The 17,453-nt window shown below is 37.9% G+C and overlaps 1 protein-coding gene across 1 annotated transcript; it reads left to right on the top strand.

Moving 5' to 3' along the window:
• Positions 1-357: 357 nt before the first annotated feature.
• LOC110049777 (hexosaminidase D-like) lies at positions 358-16,845 on the top strand. Its single transcript, XM_020755603.2, has 16 exons — positions 358-662; positions 3,852-3,996; positions 5,233-5,302; positions 5,895-6,004; positions 6,178-6,265; positions 6,579-6,657; positions 6,950-7,035; positions 9,124-9,289; positions 9,911-9,979; positions 10,172-10,231; positions 10,559-10,691; positions 11,559-11,641; positions 12,625-12,715; positions 13,631-13,729; positions 14,405-14,491; positions 14,894-16,845. Exons 1-16 carry the CDS (start codon positions 518-520, stop codon positions 15,081-15,083), a joined length of 1,701 nt encoding a protein of 566 aa, XP_020611262.2. The 5' UTR covers positions 358-517; the 3' UTR covers positions 15,084-16,845.
• The last annotated feature ends 608 nt before the right edge of the window (positions 16,846-17,453 follow it).

Raw genomic sequence — 17,453 nt, 5'->3', positions numbered from 1 at the left:
TGCTTAAAGAAGGCTTACAAAAGAGGGGGTCACCGACACCCCAGGATCCCCGGCCCCCGCTAAGACTCTCTTGATGATTTTAGACCGCAGTACGAAAATTAGACTTGTTTTCACATTCTCTCCTGAGACGTTTGCAAATACAGTCACGCAACCAAGTGAAAAGAACAAGAAAAATAAAAGAGGAGAAAAGCGCGGGGACTACCCACTTTAAGGTTATTTTATCATTACAAAATGTCTAGTAAGGAAAATAAAGACAATCAAACACAAAACAAAACAAAAAGAAAGAAAAAGAAAGAACGAAAAACCATGGGCCCTGGCACTACCCATAGTGCCCTGCGAGCCAATAAATAACTCGTTTCCAGAGCCCTAAAAAACACTGCATGAGTGAACGTGAGGAATGACTTGAACTCTTTCCACCTGTGGTTTTATTTTTATTGGTGTTCTAAGATTTAGCAGAGATATTCGTTAGTTTACAACCTGCAGTCTAACCCGTCATTACGCGAAGCTTCTTACTCGTATGAAGATCATGCGAGTTAACTACACAAATGTAGGAATAGCTATTTCGCTCGCTGTTGCCTGCTTCATCTTCTTCAAACTGTCCCAGCTGAGTCAGTCGCGAGCTGTCACGCATCGAGACGTACAGGGGACGGAGGAAACAACAGGTACTAAAACATAAGCTTACTGTATGTATGAAGAATCATGCTCGAGGTTTCTTAAAGGAACTAGATTTTACCTTTTTTTTAGGCAATTCATTAATGTCCAGCAATCTTTTCGAGTAAGAGATAAACTTGCCATCAAAACGACCCCTGTTGTACCGAAATAAGCAAGCTCAAGCTAAGTTAAGTTTACATGTAAGTCTTAATACTAAAGACTAAGACAAGACTCGAATATCGGAATGTTCGGAAAAAGACTGTTCCCACATTTACAGAATAAGTGCTGAACACGTGAGTACAAGGTTCACAGGTTATTAATGTACTGGCAAAAAACACAGATCGATTTCAGGTTTAAATTACTGGCCCCAGTTTTTCGAAGGCTGGATAACGCTATCCACCGGATAAATTGCTATCCATTGGATAACTGTCAACAAAAGAAACCATGCTATACCCAGGATAGTAACACCCACCTGTTGAACAACCTGGGCCTGACTACATGTATTTTGGCAAGTCGAAACAAACACAATTTTTAACTGTTTCAGATGCATGGCTCAGCTGGAAGAAAATTAAGAAGTAGACATGTAAGCTTTCGCAGGACCTTACATCTTAGAAATTAAAGTACTTAACAATTATTCGCCAAAGGTGAATACTCACCAATGTTCACTGAGCCTGAGGTTAATAATTAGCTCTTATTAACCGAGCAGGAGGTCTGTATGGGAGAATCTTGACCGAGGTCGTGAGTACAGACCGAACGCAGTGAGGTCTGTACACACGACCAAGGTCAAGATTCTACCATACAGACCGACTTAGCTCGGTTAATAAGATGTTTATTATATGGCAAAGAAGAAAACTTTAATTCGTTTAATGTAACTGGTTTGTACTAGCTGACATTTTGCTTGCGAACGGTGATGAGCTTAACTTAAACCTGCCAAAATTTGCTCGTCCTCTCTACTTTTTTTTTGTCATCAGGCTTTTTGGCACTTCCATAAAAGATTGAGAAGAAAATAAAAGAAAATGGTGAACATTTTTGTATTTTAGTTTGCTACTTTTTCAACGCAAAATGAAACCGGTCTAGGTGCCAGTCTAGATGGGAAAATCTAGACCACGGTCAATATCGATTTCAGCCAATCAAATTCGTGAATTCGGTAGTTCCCAGTCCTTGTGAGACACAGCCATATAATAATAAACAATAATTGGTTGAGGTTTTTGTGATATCTGGAATAATCAAGGTCGAGGTAAGTATTATCAGCTGGAGCCAAAGGCTGAGGCTGATAACAATAACTGAGACCTTGATTATTTCGGATGTCACATTGAAAAACCGAATCTAATAATTGTTTCATTATGCATTATTTAAAGAAAATAACGACAAACACATTATTGCACTGAATGCAGTTTATTTTTGACAAGCCACGTTCTGACTTTGCTGTCTGTGCCTTGACATTGCGCTTGGAAATCGTGCATTGTGCGCGCAACCTACAAATAATTATTATTCACTAAATCTGCTAGCAGATTAGTGAATAATTTGTACAGTGTAGGTTACGCTTTTTCCCCAAGATTAACGGCAGGCTTTTAGCCAATGAGAAGACAGATGGTGACTACAATATATAATAATAATATGTATTGTTCTAGTATAATTTTCAATGGTGAATATCAAGGACTACAAGATAACATACTAAAACATAAAATGCAGAAGCTATTGTCTGTGTGCATACATGTATGCAGCAGTAGTTTTAATAATAAGCTTACATGTACATCAATTGTCAATATGTTTTTTGATTATCCATTTGTTTCTAAATGTTCTTTTAAAACTATGGAGAAACGAGGAAACGTTGCAATTTTGTCAACCACACAAAGCCACTGCACATTAATGGCTTATAGTGTTCAATGGCTCAGCCAATCAGATTACAGCATTTGCATTAGTATACTAGTAGAATTCTACTAATTAGGGTTAGGAGACAAAGGAAATTGAGAATCAAACTAGGTTAAAATCATTTTAACCTGAATTTCATTTTGACCTACAACACATATGTTATTGAATAATATATTTTATACTGTGGCCCGTGTTTTGTCTCTTATTGCAAGATCCTGATGCATTCATGGATTTCAAAACAAGGATTATAGAATTTAGAAACTTAAAGATGCATGTGTATAAGCTTACTGATTTTGCCCTATGTAAAATAACATTATTAACAGATATTAATCAATTATCATGGTAGGTGGTTGCATCATGACTCATGGATGATTTTGAGTGAACCATAATAAGTTAAAATAAATTTATTGTTGGAAATCACCCTGAAGAAATGTAAAGGCACATGATCAACCTAAGGGATGGGTCATTTTCATTTTAAGATGGAGGTGGAGGGGCTAGGAACTACGGGGTTTTCTTAGCAAATAATCCCTTTTCAGCATCAGGACAGGTGGTGCAATAATCTTTTCCAATTTGTTCTATGAGAGTAGAGTCCATGTTGCCACATATTAGATCACAGATGTTTTCACCGGTATTTTGACCACTTTTGATATCTTCCTTAATCTACTACTGAACAGACAGATGACAACATGGAATTGATCTGTTTCATGTAATCAAAGACCCAATTGAAAGAAAAATGTCAAGAGTGAATCCACCAGAAGTTTGAGTAACTAGTGGACAAAAACTTAGTACCAACATTATTTACATTGTATTCATGAGAACTTCTATGCAACTGTTTTAAATATCTTCTCGAAAGAAATCATTTCTAACAACAACAAATGTCGCAAACAAATGTTGAAGTTCATATGAAACACGTGAAAGTACTGGTGAAATGAAACTGATGATGAAATTTTACCTCTGTTTGCACAATTTCTTTGAACTTTATTTATTTCCTCGACTTCCCATGGAAAATAGTTTTTGGTGTTATTTCAGGCAAGTATTGATATCTTTAGCTTTTAGAAAATGCTAAAAGGACTTAAATAGAACAGTAAAATTACTCTGGTACAAGGTTTTTGTCCACTAAAAGTTGAAATTGCTTGATTTTGTATCGGATTTTGTCTTAATTACATCATCTACATGCATACATGTACAGTGTCTGACTTCCAATCAATCATAACTAGAGCCAATCAAAATGTGAGAATAATTTAACTTATGTTACATTGAGCCATTGAATTTTGATAGTCATTACACATTTGAATGTCAGTTACTCTAATTTATGATCTGTTTAACAGTGCTTCAATCATTAGTCAAAGACACAACTGGAAGCCTACTTGACCTTAAACTACAGAAGGCTAAAGAAACTATAGAACATCTTAGAAGTGAGCTGCAAGAGGCCAAGAGTGTTCCATTAAAGGAAAACAGAATGGATAAAAAAAGGTACAGTAAGTGAGAAGATTGTCTTTGTTCACATTTTGTTTATTGAGTTTGTTTAGTAACTGTAAATACCCAGGTGCTAAAAGGAATACTATCATTGACAAAGTACCAAGGTTGTGGTCTGATCTAAGGAAATTACAAGGAGCCCAAAGCTTCCTAGTTATGAAATCTTGGGTGCCCAGCACTTAAGCCCATATGAAAATTTTTTCCAGTCACCCAAAGGCAAAAGGTTAGTCACCTGTGGCACCGGGCACTTCTAGAGCACAGCCCTGATGTAGCAACTAGCTTTACATACTAACAGTACAATGTACATTGTATACATGTACATTAGGTCAAATATCAGTTGTACAAAATATTGTTAGTACTGTCTCATGAATTAAGTGTTGTCTAAATTTTATTTCAGTTATTATACATTGTGGTCACCATCTGTCTTCTCATTGGCTAAAAGCCTACAGTTAATTCTGAAAAACAGTGCAACCTACAGATTATTCACGGATCTGCTAGCAGATTAGTGAATAGTCTGTAGGTTGTGGGAGCAGTGCATGATTTTCAAGAGCAATGTCAAGTTCACGGACAGCGAAGTAAGAACATGGCTTGTCGAAAATAAACTGTGTTCGGTGCGATAATGCATTTGTCGTTATTTTCTTTAAAACAATGTATAATTATAAAACAATTATTAGATTTGGTTTTTGTGATATCCAAAATAATCAAGGTCGAGGTAACCAATAATTGTTTTTAAACAGACAAAAGAATCCTTAATTCATGAGTTGATATGAGTCTAATATTCACAACAAAGATCTTGATTTCCCATCTAAAAGTGGAAAAAAATCAAGCTAAAATTCGAATTGTGTTGGCTGATCACTGAGCCTTTTGCTGAAGGTCTGACTGATATGCTCAAAACACTAAAAAAAAACTTGTGAATGAGTCCTGGAAGTAAGAAATGTACTTTTAGGTGGTGGTTTAAAAGTTAAAAAATATAAAAATATAGATATAAATTATTGGTTAATAATCTACTTTTATGGAAAAACATGTGTTTTAATTTTTAAATTTAACTTTCCAACTGATATTAACTAAAACAGAAAGTTAGCTATTACACCCTTGCAGTCTTACACCCTCTTTCAATTTTAGTATCGTTTTCATTCCCTGATCATTACAGTAACTTAAATTTATTAATGAAGGCAATGAAGTGACTCTCAGAGTGAATTATTACAACCATCCTTTTGTCACATGTGTCTCTAGATTTAATGGCCACAGACTTGTTCATTTGGATCTCAAAGGGGCACCACCAAAAATGGAATATCTGATAAAGGTACATACAATGTATGTGTATAGGGTTAAAATTAATTACATGTACTGTCTAGTGATTTTACAAGTTTTTTGGTGACTGACACAAATTGTCAAATGATGTATTTTTATTGAAAAGGTTATAGATTCTTGTATGCATATAGATTCTTGTATGCTGGTATACCCTGGGCATTTCCCACGTTCTCGCCACAGGGTCTCCTCATCTTTTAACAGGGTTTGAAAAAAGTCTTAAATTCCAGCTTGTCCTTGGGACAGGTAGCTCTCAAATTTTGCTTGCCCTGGGCAAGTCTTAGTCTGCTCTTTCAGTGATTTAGTTGGCAGACAACTTGCCTGAGCCCTTTCTCATAGGGCAAGTGAGAATGAAAACCTCCTGCCCAGAAGAAGAATTTGCTTGTCCCCGATGACCGGACAGCACTCTTTTTTTTAGCCCTGCTTTATCTAGTAACGTGCCGGGGGTTAATTTGCGCTGGATTTTTGCCTTTGCGAGTACTCCTTTGTATAACTACAAAAGAAATTCATTTATTTAACATGCTTATTTTTGTTGAAATAAAGTATCATCTACAAGTGTAACTGGACACATTTATTTGGTAATGCAGATTCTTCCAGAGTTTAAGAAATGGGGAGCAACTGGATTACTGGTGGAATATGAGGATGTGTTTCCTTACAAAGAAAAATATGAAGTCCTGCGTGCCAAGAATTCCTACAGGTACACTATCAGTACACAATTAATGTCAGCTTGTTTCAGGTGTATACAAATGAGTTGATGCAGCATAAAATGTGTATTGTGGGTTTCCATTGTGGTACATGTAACTGCTGCACATGTTTGTTCTGTATATTAAATAATTTTCATAATGTCTTTATTTGATTCAAAATTTTCAGTGAAGCTGAAATAAAACAATTTCTGAGAGAAGTCACTGCAAATGACCTGATTTTGATTCCACTTGTACAGACATTTGGCCATCTGGAGGTAAATATTAATATAATTTATTATTTTTTGATTAGTATGCTCCATAGAAATTACAGTACCGCTCAAAAGTAAGTTACCACCGTCTCGCGAGACGCGTCTCGTTTCTCGCGAGACAAAATCACAGGGCAAGTGTCTATAATTTTGCATTGATGGTCACCCTTTATACAGATGAACATGTATTACAGTATGTTACACGTACATATAATTATGTATAATTGTGTATTTAATCATGTGACATTTAAAACCCTACCCTGAAGCTATTTCATTTCATTAATAATTAGGAATTACTAATTATGAATTTTCTTTTATTAAGTTTGTTTTGAAACACAAGGAATTTGCTCGTCTTCGTGAAACAGAACACTTCACCAATTCACTTTGTCCAAATAACAAAGGTAAGGGACTATTTAATATTTATGTTTACTTAATAATAATTCTTTTTTAAGTTACTGCCTTCTCAAAATTAAAATGCTCCACATACATGTAATCAATGACACAGAAGTTAACATTAACAAAAATTACAACAACTTACCGGTAAATTAACACAATAATGTCATGAAGCATTAATTTTCCATAACTTTTGGTACACCTTGACAAGTAATTACTTTCTAATAAATTAAAACTATTAATAGTAATTCAGTTCAGTCTGCAATCTGCTTACTGTAGCACCTGTGTGGTATTTTATAGAATCCATTCCCATGGTGACAGGGCTCATTGACCAGGTGTTGGCACTTCATCCTGGTATCAAATGGTTTCATATCGGAGGCGATGAGGCAAGATCAGATTTGCTGTTAATCAAATAATTAATTCATGCTGTATTTATCCTCTGTCATTCTTTTCAGTGTGCAGTTATTTTCTTCACAAAAAGGAACTGAGAAAATTGAGCAGCAACCTGTAATTCTGCAGCAAGAAACATCAAAATTATAACCAGTATTAGATGTATAACCACTGTTGGTTATACAAAGCCAAATTGTTGGTTTTAAAAACCTTTCTGCACATGAAAGTTTTTTTTTTCAAATATCCTAATGTGGGAAGAAAAACATGATCAAGCTCTGGGCAATCACTCAGCTGTCCTCCAAATATTATAAATGTTTTATTATTAATAAATATTTTAATTATTGTTTTTGTTTGTTTGTTTGTTTGTTTGTTTGTTTGTTTGTTTGTTTTTTTACATAGTATTTTGAAATAACTCCACTCACAATTCGCCTTAATCACAGTCCGCCATGTTGGTTGCAACGTCACCATATTTCACATGAAAGCAAGGCCACGCGTGTTGAAACATCATGGCTGAGTCAGCGAGTACTTTGATTTCTTCAGAGTTTTGGTACTGCAATCTGGTGGACATACCAACAACAATATTTACCTGTGACAGTGACAGTGTATATTGGCTCCGGGAAGTCTAAACCAACAGGAGAGGATGACAGTTCCGGTTGGACCTCCATGGAACTTTCCTCACCAGAAGCTTGGCCGAAAGTTGATCCTATGGATTAAAATGAAAAACATAAAAATACTTCTGATTATTGTATGATTTTAACCAAGGAATGTTTAAAGAAATATCGACAACAATATTTACCTGTCACAGTGACAGGGGACGATGGCACGCTTACATCAAACAATCGCACTCGTGCACGCGGTGGTTCTCGCTTTGTCGGAGATTTTCTTTTCCTGGGTGATCTTGACCAGCAAAAAAGACTCGGAACTGCATGCTTCTCCAGAACATGCTTCCCTGTTAAAGTTGTCTGAAAATCCGCTTCCTTAAAGTGTACAGAACATACTCTTGTGCTGTTTGTTATCTGTAGATGGACCAGATCATAATAATTAATACATGTGCGCAGCAATGACATCGATAACCTAACCAACTTACCTGGACACTTTTGCCCACGTCTCACCGTATTTTGACAACCCACTGCTTTTAAATGGCTTCATCACTGGGAAATTGGTGAAAGGTACATGTAGGATTTGGAATATTTTTAGCGCAATTATTTTTACATTGCGGCACGCAACAGTGATCTCCGTTGGGCATGATTGCAGATGATCGCCTTGTCTCCTCGATCGCCGGAAGTTGACTTTACATGCGTGGCCTCGCATTGGTGTCAAAAGTACATGACGTCAATCCAAGATGGCTGCTGTGCGATAAAGGCGAATCACACAAGTTTACATGTACCTACTGTGAACAATAAAAAAGGATAATAATTATAGTATAGGTGAATGTGCCACTCCGTGGCTTCATACTCTGCATGCACTTCACCCTCTACATACAAAATACATTTGCTTAGCAAAAACGAAAAATGGTCTAGAAAATGTCCATACCCTCCCCCTGACTCCTCTGGAAATACCAGTCAAACTTAATATGTATTTTCCTTTAAAAATGTTTGGCATATTTTCTACCCCCCTCCCCCTCAGAATTTCTGAATAATAAATGACTTTCCATGAGATGAGTGTGGATATTTTTGGACCTGCACAAGGATAGGAATGGCATCATATAGCAAAGATTTGGGGGTAAATAAGGGGGTACTAACATTTACAAGTACAGAAGATTTCTTTACATGTATGTAGCTCCTTTTCATTAACCATTAATACAGTGTACATGTATGTCTTGTGTTACAGAAGTCAACTTAGCCCAGGACTAGGGTATTTGCTTAGTCGATCGGAAGTACGGGAAAAAGAGTGAGAGAAAAAGTAAGGGAAGAGTGTGATGGGGCAAAGCTAAATAATACATGAAAATCGTTAGCCCTGCTACCTTTTTAGGTCACTAATTCTTTCACTGCTTCCAACTAATCAAATGCCTGTAACAAGCTAAAGTCATCTCTCACTTTAACCTGTTGTTGATCTTATAGTTATTCATTATTTTGACATTCTAGGTATGGAACCTCAAGACGTGCTCAGTCTGTCTGAAGGATGAACGTAATAAATCTCAGTTGTTTGTCCATCACATGACTCCCATTTTAAAGTATTTACAAAGCAAGAAGGTTACACCACTCATGTGGGATGACATGATGAGACATTGGCCTGTGGAGTACTTGAAAGGTATATGGCTTAATACATGCCTGAGGTTGCTGTATAGTTAGCTGAAAAGATACCTGCACTAGTCAGAGAAGTTGCATGAAAAAATTACCTTGTGGGAACAGTATTAGCTAGGCAGACTGGTGGTTTCCATACCTAAGAAATACATTGTATGATTTAAAACAAGTTAAATTAGTGGCCATGCTGTTTCATGCATGTACATTATGTACATAATAACAGTATGTGTATCAGTGTTTGGGTCTGTGGATGCATGCAAGGAGCAAATTGACTATAAGAGACTGAGGCTGCAAAAAATTAACATTTCCAAATGTTATTTGTGAAACAACAGAATGGATTGACCATTCAAATAAGAGCTTTTGGGTGGTAGCATCATTTGGTAATATTGTTTCTTATGCCCTACAGTTAAGAGACTTTTCACTTTTAAGGGGATGGATGAAACCTTAAACTAATCAAATGTACAACTGAAATTTTAGTTTTGTTGTTGTTGTTGTTGCTGCTGGTTTTGTTAATGTGTCATTGCTGTTTTCTTAGAAAAGGTTTTAATTCTTTGTTATTAAAATTTTGTTATCAATATATTTAGTTACTGATATTATACATGTACCTTTTTGTACTTTGCTGTGACAGAACTGGGACCTCTTGTGGAACCAATGGTCTGGGCTTACAGATCAGATTTGACAGGCTATTTTCCCTCTGGTAGAGTGCTTTAATTTGTTGTTGTTGTTGTTGCAATGATTAAGTGTTGTTCTTGTTTTTATTATTTGTTAGTATAGCATGGTAGTTTTTGTTGCTTTTCACATGATCATGGATATGAAATTAGAATGCAGCTTGGACTCTTTTTAATTGTTATTAATATTTATTATTTATTTACCTCTTGTGTTTCTGAAGACATGTGGGAGAGATACGGTGAAGCTTTCAACAAGATTTGGGCGGCAAGTGCTTTTAAAGGTATCACAATTTTAAATACATTTTTGTTGATCTACATTGTGCATAGCTTCAGATTTTACTTAGTAATAAGCCATGTTCGTCATATTTACATGCAACTTTCAAAATACTGCCTCAGTCTCTATCAAAGCAACTCTGTATGAACTGGCAGGCCTGTCTAACAAAGAAAGATTCCACTACACATGTTACGATATCTTTTTCTAATCCCGTCCCGTCCCGTCCCGTCTCGTCCCATCTCATTTCCTTCCGTACGACTAATTTTGGTGCTCTTTACGGAGTGCGTTCTTGATCTCCTGTTTTGTAACTACATATTGCTGATCTGTTTTAAAGGTGCCACCTTTCCGTGGAGCAACTTTGTTCCCATTGGCTTTCATGTGCAGAACAATCTCAACTGGCTGGACATCATTGCTAAGGTTCCAAGTACTCTGGAATTCAATGGTGTTGCTCTGACTGGGTGGAGCAGGTACAGTATTTGTCGGCCAAGCATGATTGGCCTTGAAAACGAGATAAGTAAGTGACTCAAGCTACTAGAAAAGAAACTGGAGTCTGGTCCTCTTCCCATTGTGTTGGCCTACCAATGCGAAGAAAATTCCCGCATAGTTCGACTCGTACTGGAAAATCTCAGAAAATGACGTTCCTGATATCTGAGGTCGTTGGCTTATTAACATTGTTGGTAATTTACCAGTTAGTTATTTCTGCCAAGGTTGCATTGAAGAACGTTGTATGAACGTGACACTTGACAAAGCTTTTTTTAATTTAAAATTTTTTGTTGGTTGCCTCGTAAAATGGCAAGTAAACTTGAAAGAACGCGGGAGGCAGAGAGATATCAATTGCGGAGATAGCCTGTGAACAAGCTCTGGCTGGAAGGGTCTAAAGGCGGCTGGAAGGGCCGAGAACGAACTGGCTGAGATTGAAGTGGGCGAGGGAGGTACATGTACTGTATGGTTGGGATTTGGCGTCTCCCCTCCCCTCTCTTTCTCTCTTCTCTCTCTTCTCCCGCTTGCTCTTCTCCCGCTTGCTCTTCTCCCGCTTGCTCTTCTCCCGCTTGCTCTTCTCCCGCTTGCTCTTCTCCCGCTTGCTCTTCTCCCGCTTGCTCTTCTCCCGCTTGCTCTTCTACCGCTTGCTCTTCTCCCGCTTGCTCTTCTCCCCATCTCGACTAGAGAGCCTGTTCACAGGCTTTTTGGGACAAATATCTGACAGTGTCCAAGGACCTTTTTGTGCAGCTATCTTAGATGGGATGACAGAATACCTTTTAGTTAGCCCATCGAAAATAAGGCCCTGAAATCTCGGATGCAAAACAATCCTCTCATAATTTTATTTTATTGATTAGGTATGACCACTATGCTACTTTGTGCGAGCTTCTTCCGGCAGCCATTCCTTCGCTAGCTTACTGCTTACACGCCTTGCGCACAGGTAAGATATATACCGAGCAAGTTATTATTCATTGAGTCAATGGTTTGCGTATTTTGAATCGTTTAGCCCAAATTTTTTATGTTCGTCGTTTGTAATCCGTGTCCGTCTGCTCCATCGTCAACCATCCTTGTTCCGTAATGGTTTATTATTGTCTCCTTGGAGTTTTTCTATCCTAGTAAACTACTATTTTCAGGTTTCCTTCAGTTTAACGGTAATTTTGTACGTGATCAAAATAGCGCGACTGAACTCCTTTGATTTGGTCATGTTCTGTGATGGACAAAGTTACTTGAAAGTGAACGAACCTTAGTAGTGGTGATAGATTTTTAAGGTTGAAAAACGCTGAAGAAATCACGATAAACGAAAAAGTTACAAGGATAATATCGCGGTAATATTTTAAGTGTGTATCAAAACGAACTGCAATCAGCGAACGTTTAGCCTGTAGACATTTTTTCAAAGCCTCCTTAACATAAATTTGAGTCAAATTCACGTCTAGTGTTACAAACGTGTAATAGAAGTAATTTTAACTTTGATAGAAGTTGTGAAATTTAAAGGATTCAAAAATGGCAAATTTGCCAACGTTGTTTGTGTCTGGGTGGGAAAAGCTTATTATTATGTATTAAAGTGGCGTTATTTTTTTTATTATTTATTATTTTTTTTAAGTGGCTTTATGTTCTTGCTCTTTTAGGAAAAAACCCTGTCCGGTTTGATCGGCAGAGAAATTTTGAATTGAGCTTTTGCCTTATACTTTGCCTGCAACTGATAACACTTATCTCGCCCTTGATTATTCTGAATATCATGAAAAAAAGAAAACGATATAATTGTTTAGTATTTATTGGTTTATTGACTGAATTCCTAGTTGCAAAATGCAATGATTGTCAGATAGAAATGATGGGTAGTTTCCGTATAGATTCGTTGCTGGTTTAGCCAGAACCGCTTGCAGTATTTTCATCCGTACATGATTTTAATATCCTTCATCTTTTTAGGTTATTTGGATCAGGAAAAAATAAAAGCCACAGCTAAAGAACTTGGCTTGCCTGAAACGTTTGATATCAATGTGAAGAGATTTCCTCCCACGTAAGTGTAACTAATTACTGAGAGGAGAGGAGTGTTGTTAAGACACAACATTGCAAGAATTTCCTTGTATTTAGTATTTGATTAGATGGAAAACTGTAAATTATTGATCAGTCAGGAAGCTTTTTTTACATTGCGGCAGATTCTGAGAAGCAATGCTGTTGAAAACAGTCGTCTGGTAAATGAAAATTGTTTACTAGGCAGAAGAACTACTGTTCTACGACTGTTTTCAACGGCATTGCTTCTCAGAATCTGCAGCAATGTAAAAAAAAAAAGTTTCCCGACTGCTCAATAATTTACAATTTTCCATCAAATTGTTAAACTCTTTGTACATAACTTTGAGGTAATTTTTAATTTCTGAATTTTTTATCATGTACTCTTAATTTTACGCAGGGCCCCTTTTGATACCAGCCTATGGCTGAAGGGGCTACCCTGCCTAAATAAAGATGACTTGACGTGACTTGAAGAAATAAAGAGTAAATGAGCTACTTATGTCTCCAGTCGATTTTCTATGAACTTCTGTGTCAGATTTGAACGTTGTTGTTTTAGGCAGAGTGCACAAAAAATACCAGCTATATGTTGCTTGTTACCGAGTAACGTCTTTACAACAGCCTTTGTCAGCGATGAGTTCGTCAGACGCAAACGACGGCAAAAGCAGAAAGTACCTAGCTCAACAATACGTCGTAGTTAGCGATTTCAGTGATTCTACAAGCTCGTTATACATCATCGTTCATTTCTTAGCCATCTTTTGCAAGCAACCTAGAAAGGCCAAATTCTCTCTAACTACACTTGGACTTTGTAATAATTACATTAATTTCGTGGAGAGGATACTCAGTGCAAGGTAATCTGCAAGGGGATAGATGATTTCTAATTTCGATTTTGAGCTATTGCCTTTTCATTCTCGTTTCCTGCCTTTAGGTATCAACCGCCCGACGGAACGTTTCTAGGACATGAAATTTTCAGTCTCGTAGGTCACCTGGAGAAGGCGGTTTATGATACAAGGGGTGTCAAAAATATGTAAGTTACCTTATTTTAGCGTGTTAGGCACCTGATCAAGCTGTTATAGGTGTTGAGCCCTGACCTGGGTCACCGTGTTGCGTTCTTAGGCAAGACACTTTACTCTTACAGTGCATTTCCTCACCCAAGCTGACAACATACTTTAAAATTACACGAACACGTCGTGCTACAGAAAACAGCTCTGTGTGGAGCTTTTTGGCCAGACTGTAGAGGTCCTAACCTCTCAGCGCAAACAGTGAGCTCTTAGGTCACAGTTTGTGGACAAATACTCAACACATTGAGTTTCTCTTGAGGTCAGTGTTCTTACCTAATAACCAGTATTTATTGCATGAACTCCTGAGCAAGCATTTCCAATCTATGCGTGTGGATTTCGCGGAGCACTTCTGATTAAAAATTTGGCTTATGTGTGTAAGCTATGCGCGGACAAAATTAGTCCAGTCTTGTAAGCCATGCCTTGTTAAGCCATTTTTATGGGGAACACAGTTATGAAATTGTAATTGTAATTTCACCTGGTTTCTACCAGAAACTTTAAAGCAATATTTAGCTGAGGTAAACAAGTAAATGAAACTCTACGAGTGTCATCGATTGTTAACGTTTTTAGGGTTGTGTTTATCGCTGTCTTATAAAAATACTCTTTTAGCCGTTAACGTGTTTGTCTTCACTCTCTTCCTTTAGACAGCAAGGTTGGCTGTTGGAGCGGGAAGTGGAAAACAAGTTTTTAAGTTATTATCAAGTGGAAAGCGCATACAACAAGACTGTGCAGTAAGTACCGCTATGTTATCACATTCCTGTGGTGTCCCATGAATCATTTCTGCCGCCAAACGCCGGTTTTAATGATAAGCTAACTAGAGTGCTTTTTACTCGATGTTTGGTTGTAACGCTTTTCGCTTTGTGATTGGTTTTAAAATCACGTGCCACTTTCTTGTCCAATCAGAAGTAAAACCAAAACCAATCGCGCCTTGCTCATATACTTTCCCGCGCTTTTTGTCGGCTGCCTAATTCCACAGGGCTTTACAAGCTGTCGCGACCTTTCATTTCCCCCCAATGTAAAATTTCGCCTGACAGCGCTCTGAAGCTGCATTTAGCCGCACCTAACCCTAACACTGTGGGTATTGTTCACACAATTTAAGAGACTTAAAGACTGTTGTGTTGTCTTGTTTTCAGTGGGTTACAGATTCTAACATCGTTAAAGTCGGAGGCAAATAAAGCCTTCAGTCTCGTCTACGACGAAAGTGTGGTCAAGGAATGGGTCAAGGACAAATTACAAGACGGCATTGATCATTTAAGCAGCGAGAAACCCCGGCTAGAAGGGCTTAAAAAAATTGCTGCAGGAAAGGAAGGGAAAGAGGTGTAGCGTTATATCGAGTTAAAATTAAAGATAAACTGATGGTCAGGTATAAGCAGTGAGGAGTTATCATAGAATCATGTTTGCAGCCACTAAAATAATTTATTGATTAGCACTTTGTAATGCTTTCAAATTTGCCTACAAGGTGGTTTCAACCTTTAAAGCTATGGAAGAAGTTTTAGCCCGTGACAGTGAAATGAAAGTTACTGAGCAGTACTTTTCATGTGGTACTGTTTATTATGCTGTACAAAGTGATTTAAACTTTTAAGTCTGTGGATAAAACCCTAGAGTGTGTGACCAGTCAAAAGAAAGCTAATGAGCAGCACTTTAATGTGGTACTGTTTATTATGCTGTACAAGGTGGTTTTAGCTTTGTCTCCGGGTGAAACCCTAGCGTGTAACCATTTAGATCAAAGCTAGTGAGCAGGGCTCACAGGTGGTTGTGTTTGTCATGCTATACAATGTAGTTTTAACTTTTAATTCCTTGTGTGAAATGATATCCTTGCACCATTCAAATGATCTGTGAACGAATCCTTTGTTTTGTTTGTTTTCCTTTGACTGCTAAAACGTTTTAGCATTTAGTTTTTGGTGGAGATGAAAGATGTAAAATCTAAGTAGGCATATGCTCAGCATAGAACCTAATAGTGTTTTAGTTTTTAACGCAAACAAAGGAACAAGATAGTCATTCAGTTCATAAGTATTAACTTATTTTAATTTGAAACTCCGATCAAACGAACAAGCTCTGTGCCAGTAAATTGACTCACAGTGTCGAAAATCAATACTGAGCTTAAACTTACTAAAACCAAGCCAAAGGTTCTTCGCGTGTCAGTGCTCATGTTTTCGTTTTCCAAGTCATTGAAGTCGTTGATCACAAAGGCCCCGTCCACACTAGGCCGGAGGAATTTGAAAACGCAGCTTTGTTTCTACGGTTAGGCCTACCGTCCACACTAATCCGTCACGGAAACGGAGCTTTTCGAAAACGCTCTTCAAACCGGAGGAATTTGAACGCCGGCTTTTCGTTTTATTCTGGACGGAAAACATTTTGAATTGAAAACGGAGCTTTTCGAAAACGATGGCGTCACGATAATAATGTGATTGCTTTAACCGAGTCAGTTTCCTCAAACACGAATCCAAAATGAGTGGTGATTGTTGCGTTTATATAAATTCCGCCGGCGTAGTGTGGACGGAAAACATTTGATGCGTTTTCAGAGTGAAACCTCCGTTTTCAAATTCCTCCGGCTTAGTGTGGACGGGGCCAAAGTCATTCATACGGATTTAATCTTAGGAATGAAAAATCTGGCGTACGAAAGTTAAGCAGACTTTGATCAGTGCTTCTCCTGACGCGTCTCAATTGAGGATGGTCGAGAGAAGAGCTAGAGAGGGTTGAACAGCGACTTACAACGTAGACCTCGGCCATAAGTGCTAATTGTCATTCACAGCTTCCCAAACTCGACAGCGTCAAGGGAAAATACAAGAGGAAGTTACAGTCGTGATTTTCTTAAGTGCCAGATTCGCAACGACCCTCAATCTATTTTGTGTTTTAAAGTGCAAAATGCGCTAGATAAAAAAATTGATGCGGATTCGCGATAGATACTCGATAACGCTCACTCCGTATCTGTAAAACAGAGTTTGTTCGTTGGATACTATATTTCACTATTGTCTTTCTTTGACTTATAAACCAAATGGTACGTTCCCGTTTAATTTTTTAAGGTTAGTTTATTTAAACGTGTGATTATTGGCTTTTCTAGAATAAATTATTGTTTGGCCTTTAATTTATCGCGTGTTTATTTGGTTTTAAGGCGTTGCTGAACTCTGGTCTGTCTCATGCAACTTGTAGAATACGATGGAGAGCGATTAGACTGCGGGCAGTCTGGTCTCTCTTTTTCTCTCTAAATGCAGTAGGGGTTATAAGGCGAGACGCTGTAGCCTAAATGGGAATGGGGCGAGACATTGGCACGGTACGCAAGAGAAGAAAAAACTCGCCTCAATCCCTACTCGGCCTGCCGCCCTTTTGCGTTCGCGATGGCTAAACACGCCTGAGTGACCCTAAGAGAAAAGACCGGCTGCCAGGGGTCTAGAAAGCGATGAAAATTATTGTAGATCAGCAATGCGTACAAAGTAAAGTTTCAGTTGAGCCGGAGGTAAAATACCTGACTGACATAAGGGAGCATTGTTAGGTCTAGTGAACGCAACGTGGCGTTTGGCCAAGTGGTTCATACCGCCAAGACGTATCCCAGCTTCCTAGCATTACGTGGCTGGGAGTATGTCTACTCCCTGCTGAATGGCATACTAGTCTGTCGCAAGGTTACCCCCCAGCACTGAATTCGTGGTTGCTCATTCCTGTCGGAGGTGAGAGGCACTGTGAGAGTAAAGTATCTTG

This window comes from Orbicella faveolata, unplaced genomic scaffold (genome assembly GCF_042242905.1).
Source record: "Orbicella faveolata isolate gen_17 unplaced genomic scaffold, um_ofav_v1 contig_2, whole genome shotgun sequence".
Lineage (NCBI taxonomy): Eukaryota > Metazoa > Cnidaria > Anthozoa > Scleractinia > Merulinidae > Orbicella > Orbicella faveolata.
Note: the sequence above shows the minus strand (reverse complement) of the source record. Positions and strands in the feature narration are given on the sequence as shown.

Excerpts from the sequence above, each read along its gene's own strand:
- LOC110049777 (XM_020755603.2), top strand. The coding sequence starts at position 518 with ATGAAGATCATGCGAGTTAACTACACAAATGTAGGAATAGCTATTTCG. Across the intron at positions 3,997-5,232 it reads AACAGAATGGATAAAAAAAG|ATTTAATGGCCACAGACTTG; the intron begins GTACAGTAAGTG and ends ATGTGTCTCTAG. Across the intron at positions 5,303-5,894 it reads AAATGGAATATCTGATAAAG|ATTCTTCCAGAGTTTAAGAA; the intron begins GTACATACAATG and ends TTGGTAATGCAG.